Below are 7,108 nucleotides of genomic sequence, written 5' to 3'. Positions count from 1 at the left end.
CCTCCGTCGTTATCGTCGGGATTCCGAAGCCGAGGCGAAAACGGCACGACCAGCAGGCTCGTCTGCCAGTTCGAGAACTGAGACTCATCGTGTCGCAACTCGCCCGGAAAACGAAGCGCGAATGTTAAACTGTCCGGCAGCCCATCGGCGACGGTTAGACTGGCCAAACGATCGTCAAACTCTACACCGGCCAAGTATGAGGACTCGACCAAGAATGATTCCATTTCCTGTGCGTTCCGAAACGGGGCGTAGTTCAGTGGCGCGCGAGGATCATTTGCGTTCAGGGACTGTACCGCGTCCCTCACGATCTGCTCCAACAGATCGTTCTGAGGCGAGTAGGCTAGCGTAAAGGTGATCGGCTTATCACTCGGTAACGACGGTAGTCGGTCGGTCTCCAGCGGATTAAACACTGTGTTTTTGTTGACATATTCCGGATCCACTAGTCCCCGGACGAGTAGCAGTATCGCGCAGCACAGGGCAGGAATGAATATTTCGAACAGCGTCTGGATGTAGTGCCGCTTCCGTAGGATCCAGTTCTTCCACAGGAGTAGAACGAACTTGTCCCAGTTGCTAGTTGCCATTGCGTTGTCCTATGCGAGATTGAAATACTTTACTAAGTACGATTGTACGAATACTTCTTCTCATCGTGCGGATGCGCTCGAGACAGTGATAAACGGTGTCCTACAATCGATTGCCGTAGACACTTGTGAATGGCGAACTAGTTGCGAATTCAACTAGCCTAGGGTCTCTAGAATTCCGTTCACAGTACACGAGCGCTAGGATCATCACTAGGATCTAGGATCCGCGACATAAGCGCTAGGATCATCACTACTTCGTCTATTGGACACAGATTTGTTTACTAACTCTAACTCTACTAACCTTCTTTTAAATTTTACACAACCACTCGCTGCCGGCCGTTTCGGTGAGATCCTCTGCGATGTGTCTTGCGGAATCGTTCAACACTCAATGAGCAGCAGATTCTTGCGTGGCACTTGTTTTCTTACAACAGAACAGAGTATTATATCAGAACCGTTCCCTCAATCAGTTGGCGTCGTTCTCCGCTGCAGATGATGGCACCTTGTACAACAGATACGCACCTTGTACAACAGATTTATAGGGCAAGAAATTGGCAGCTAACACGGCCTTGCCACTGTACGAAAATGGACAATGGTCCCAGGCTCTTCCGATAAGATACCGCTCCAATACAATAGGGGGATGCTCCCGCAACGTTGACTCATGTGGCACGCGCGGAAATGCCTCGTTAAAATATGACTTTCGCCCGGATATCGGCCTCCAGTGCGCTCTCTGGTGGTCTTTGGGAGCGGCATGAGTCACTCTCTCCAGCTTCTGCCATCAAATTAAACGATGTGCAAGGTAATGCCATGTGCTAAGTAATGCTAGCGCCATCACTCATTGTACCGGAAGTCCGCTTCTGTTCGTGTTTCGGACAGCATATGACTAAGGGGTCATCCGTTAACCTAAATAATGGCCATTTTCGGTCACGTGACGATTGGATAATAATAATAATATATATTTCGAATTGCTCGCCGGTGGCTATACAATTAACTCTTACATACTAGGGCCTTAAGAACTAAGGGATAGCGGAGGCACGAAGGCGGTAGCGGAAGGTGGATACGGGGAGGTGGTAGTCGAACAGACAGCTGGCGGTTTTGAATGCCGCGATCGCCCGCAGGAACGGATCGTTGGCTCCAAATTTCATCCGGTGTGGGGGCAAGAGGAACGGGGGTCTTTCGTGGAGGCGACGAGAGGGGCATAGAGCGGGAGTGCGGAAAGTAGGGAGGGAGCATCTATTTTGTGGAGAAGGATGACGTTGAAGAAGGATTGGCCAAGCGGGGGACGAGACATTATTTGAAGCATGGCGGAGACAGAGGCACGAGACGCTAAATATTTGTTCATCAATCAATCGAAAGGCTGTCTGGACGACACTGCGCGCCACCCTTTGTCAAGTTAGTCAGGCCATATGAGAAGAAAGATTATCCAACATTATCCGGCAAGGAGAGACTAGAGTGAAAGTAGACAGCATCGAGACTTCTAACTAATGTGCTTATCAAACACATGAAATATCCTTCATATAGCTCCCATCTCAATCAATTGTTGGAGACAATTTATTCATTTTTTTTTAAATTTATTTATTTATTATTTATTAACAATAAAAAAGCAGAACTCAATTCGATTAAATAGAAAACTCCACCGCGCAGGATCAACTGTTGAGATATGAATCCAACACCAGGGGTCTCCCTCAATCAGCTTTTGTAGAAACTTATTACTAAACTTATTGCACGGTAGCAGACCGTTGCGTTTGGCATTGAGATGTACATTTAAAATGGGTTGACCAAGAACTGTTACTCGGTGCTCCGTTGGTATTTGGTGAAAAACAGGAACACCTGCTCCAGTGACGTTTGGCCCAGTGCGTAATCGTCGATTTCGAGCGTTTGCTTGTGGCTTTCCATTAGGCCGAACATCTGGGACCACTTCAGGTCCGTCACCGGGATGTGGAAGCTGAGCGAGTCATCGTACTCTTCCCTGAAAGCGTAACGGAAAAAGAAACCACTGATTAATAGTACCAATCCGACTACGACCGAGTTGGGTGGTAAAACTAGGGCACTCACTTCAACACAGCACCCAAAAACTGGCTCGAAACGAAGTCCTTCACTCCGACGATCCGTTTCAACTGCTCTTCTGGTGTACCTCGCGCCACCTTCACCGTCAACAGGAAGCCTTTCGAAAATTTGTTCTTCAAGTGTTGCGTCGAGCCGAGGCATTTAAATTCGCCGTTCACCATGATGGCGAGCCGGGTGCAGAGCGCTTCGCACTCCTCCATGCTGTGTGAAGTCAGGACGATTGACTTTCCGGTGTTGCGCACCTTGCAGATTACATCCCAGAACTGTCGCTTCGCTCCCGGATCCATCCCGGTCGTTGGTTCGTCCAGGTATACCACCGCCGGGTTACCCATCAGGGCCAGAGCGGTGCTGAGCTTCCGCTTGTTGCCCCCACTGTACGCCTTGGTCCGTTTGTCCAGGTGCTTCGCAAAGTTCAGCTCCTCCGCCAGTATGTAAGACACGTTCTTGATCTCGGAGCTGCGCACTCCTCGTAGAAGCGCAAAGATGCGCAACGTTTCGCGACCCGTAAGATCCTCGAGCAATGCATCGAACTGCGGACAGTAACCGATCTGTTGGTGCACTCGGTTCATGTCGGTGCGCAGATTGACACCTCGAACCCAGCAGTCACCGGACGATATTTCCTCGTCTCCGGTCATCATCTTGAAGGTGGTCGTCTTACCGGCTCCATTAATTCCTAGCAGCCCGAAACATTCCGAATGGTGAATGCCTATCGACAGTTTGTTCACGGCCTGGAAACCGCCGTAGTACTTGGTCATATCGCGCAGTAACAGGTTGTGCGCATCGATTTCCGCCTTGCTGAGATTCGCGACACGTTGCTTCTCTTCCAGCACGTCCGAGTCAACGTCTGAGCTACTTGTCGGCTCCAAGGGAGTCTTCTCAGATCGCCTTTTAAAGGTGTTCCTGCTGAACAGTCGCTGCACAACTCCATACTCCACTCCGAAAAGTAGCGCAAGGCAAATGCACCCGATCAGCAGACAGAAGAGCAGGTTCCGTATGATGCCGAACTTTCCGAAGGAGAATAAACTCAAGTTACAGCACCGGTCATCGAAGGCACACAGTTGCTCTTCACTGCACTGTCCCAATATCTGCTCACAGGTCCGGGTGCAGAACGAGATCGTGCTGGACGCCTGGTTGAGATTGTTTAACCCGTGGCTGAGCACAAAGTTAGGGAAGAACATAAACACCCATTCGAGCGCTTCGGCCACGTCGTTCAGGTCGATTCCGTCAAACTTCAGAATGTTCACCGCCGTAAAGAAGATAGCTCCGGAAAGGACGTTCACAAACATCATACGCACGAACCCGGTGGCTGATACATTGAAGACGAACGAAAACAGATACGTCACCGGAAGGGAGGCAAATCCGAAGAACAGCAACAGCAGGAAGGCTCGGCCGAGCTCCGTGAATGTGGACCAACCTTCCTCCTGGAAGATGGCCACCGCCGCGATGTACACTAAACAGTTCACCACAAACAGAACGTAGTCCCAGAAGAATGCCAGGCACCAGAAAAGCGTCACGTTGGTACCGCTGACAAACTGGAGTAATTTGGCACGAGACGTGCGTTCCTTGATGTAGAACATGATGTATAGGGCCATTACGAAGGCCATCGCAAAGCCGGTGTTGAAGGCCAATTGGAAGCCAGTATTCAGACCGGTGTTGAGCTTCTTCAACTGCGTCTCCAGCCGATACGGTAACGGTTTGTTCACCACATTGATTTGACACTGAGGGCAATCGGATTGTAAGACGGCATTGTAGATCAGACTAAGCGCAAGTGGAGCTGTATGGAATGCCTTATTGTTGAACCAGCCAATATACGGAGCCCCACTGGTAATGGTGGCCCCAACGAAGTACTGCGTGTTGACCGTCGCAATGTCTTCGATGGACTGTGGAAATAAAGCGATCGTAGTCATTATCGCGGGATCGCAGCACCTCATGGCCGTCAAACTTACCTTTCGCACTATGTACTCGGTCATGTCTTCTTGAATGTTGACCAAACCACCATGTGTCTCGAACAGCCTCTGGAAGGCCGCAACCCGCTCGGTCTCTCCACTTGAGTGCTGCAGCACGGTGATTGCATTCTCATAAGAGTTTATCTCAATTTCCAACGAAGGTAGATCAACGCCGGACGATACACTTCTGGTGACGATGAACGTCATCGCGACGGAGAGAATTGGAATCAAAAACATCATAGCAAGCTGCTTCCAGGCGCGGATGGTCGAGAAATATTTTTTCAAAACCTGAGCCCAGATCTGGTTCTTGTACAAGTCCATCCCGGTCAGGAGGTGCATTTTATCCAGCACATCTGAAAGTGGAAGCAATCAGAAAATTGAAAGCCAGGAAAATACCAAAACCAAGTCCAAGAACTTACATTCCTGATTGTTTGTCTCGATCACCGTTCCGTTGGAATGGTTTGCTGTCTCATCGAAGCTATCGCTGCCGGCTCTGGAAGAAAATGGATTCATAACCTATCCGTTCATCGCAAGGCATCCTTTGATTGCGTACTCACTTCAAGAATACTTCCTCCATGGTGGTGAGCGATATGCCGTAGCTCGTAATGCCACAGGCTGCCATGTCCTGCTCGATATCCTCCAGCAACCGTTGGAACACGTCAATGTAGTCCTCCTTCAGGATAAACGACAGCTCCGATCCGATATCCGTATCGACGGAAACGTCAGGTATGTGCCTGCGCAGGATGTTCAGTAGGCGTTGCTTGTCACAACGCATCGAATCCTTCACACAGATCAACCGGTACCCAACGCCGAAAGTTTTCTTCAGAAAGAAGGGCGATCCGACGGCCTTCAGCTTTCCTTCGGACATAATCGCAATCCGATCGCCGAGCACGTCGGCCTCGTCCATAAAGTGCGTCGACAGGAGCATCGTGCGGTTTTGCTTCTCACGTTGCAGCAAATTCCACAGAGCACGGCGAGCCGAAGGATCCATCCCGGAGGTCGGTTCGTCAAGGAGCACCACCTTAGAACCACCGCAAAGCGCCATACCGACGGCCAGCTTACGCTTCATGCCCCCGGACAAGGTGTGTGATTGCGCTCTCCGTTTGTCGGTCAATTCGAGCAGGTTCAGGTATCGATCCATCTCTTCCGGTACCGCACTCTTTTCCACACCCTTCAGGCGAGAGAAAAATTTCAAATGCTCCTCAACGGTCATCTCATGGAACAGTACGTTGTGCTGTGGGCAAAGACCCAACGACGACCGGACACCTTCCATGTCCGTGCGAATATCATAGCCATTGATAAAGGCTGTTCCGGAAGTGGGTGAGTACACGCCGGTCAGCATGGACATCGTCGTAGTCTTGCCAGCCCCGTTGTGCCCGAGCAACACCGAGATCTGGTTCTCGTACATTCGCAGGTTCAGCCCTTCCACCGCAGCCTTTTGGCCCTTGTACACTTTGCGCAATTGCTTGATCTCCACACCGGCGATACCGATCGGATCTTGTTCCATGTAGCGTGAAGCGTTGGCCCCATCCGTCCCGTATGCGTGGATTAATGTGTCACGCGACGGTGTGCGTTTTCGCACCCAAAAATCGCGCGTAAACGGGAAATAGAACGGTTTGGCCACACCGAACTCCCCGGGCATCACCTGCTCGACGTACAGTGCAATCAACAGGTAGATGGCAGCGTCGACCAACAGCATGATGAGTACCAGCCCGACACTGAACCCATCATCGACCGTGGCTGGTTCGAACAGATTCGACCACCGCAGTCCAGCGGTCGTCGCTTCCAAACGCACTGTTAGGAACATTGCCAAAGACATACCCATGTTCGACACGATGGACACCCCGATCTTCACTCCGGTGCCCATATCGTCGTAGTTTTGCTGGATCAGAAAGAACGGGATCTGCGAATTGAACCATACCAGTCCCGCAAGTGCTGTAGCCATGTTTGCCTTGCTGAAGAACACACTGATCATGAAGGCGAAACAGATCGTCGCGATACTGTACACGAAGAAGAAAACCCAAATCAGCGTCCAGCTGGAGTTCTCGAAAATGGCCGTACCGGTGATGGGTACCTGCAGGATAAGAAGATCACGGATCGTTAGACAAGCACACGCAAGCCACTCCGGAGTATGGAGACACTTACGCAAAGTAGAAGCGTAATCAGAGACGAGGCGATCGTGAGCAGAATAAGACACTTCACGAACCACGCCGACCAGTGAAGCCAGTTCGAGAGACCCATCATCTTCATCATTTCCTTCAGCTGTGTTTCCTTCTCGATCGTGATGAACTTGACCGTGTTGACAAATGTGTACAGAAACGATATTGCAATGATGAGCGCCAACACCAGCTGCAGCGCCGCCTGGATCGCATCGTCGTAGTACGGCGGATAGGAGTATCGCTGAATTTGAACCGCAGGCAACGATACTCCAGCGGTGCGACGCGCTATTATGGCTCGCGAAATAGCACCTTGTACGGCCAGGAAGGCTTCCTTGTAGTAACTAGGCGATCCTCCGTCGTT

At 50.8% G+C, this 7,108-nt stretch overlaps 1 protein-coding gene across 1 annotated transcript; it reads right to left on the bottom strand.

Moving 5' to 3' along the window:
- Positions 1-2,363: 2,363 nt before the first annotated feature.
- Positions 2,364-7,102, bottom strand: LOC131214257 (phospholipid-transporting ATPase ABCA3-like; the record flags this gene model as incomplete). Its single annotated transcript, XM_058208635.1, has 6 exons — positions 2,364-2,544; positions 2,631-4,522; positions 4,589-4,941; positions 5,008-5,081; positions 5,146-6,662; positions 6,734-7,102. Coding segments are annotated over 6 exons (4,386 nt in total), but the record flags the coding sequence as incomplete, so codon positions are not given.
- Positions 7,103-7,108: the final 6 nt, after the last annotated feature.

Source organism: Anopheles bellator, unplaced genomic scaffold (assembly GCF_943735745.2).
Source record: "Anopheles bellator unplaced genomic scaffold, idAnoBellAS_SP24_06.2 scaffold00383_ctg1, whole genome shotgun sequence".
In the NCBI taxonomy this organism is placed as follows: Eukaryota; Metazoa; Arthropoda; class Insecta; order Diptera; family Culicidae; genus Anopheles; species Anopheles bellator.
The sequence above is the reverse complement of the archived record's forward strand: the minus strand, read 5'-3'. Positions and strand labels throughout refer to the sequence as shown.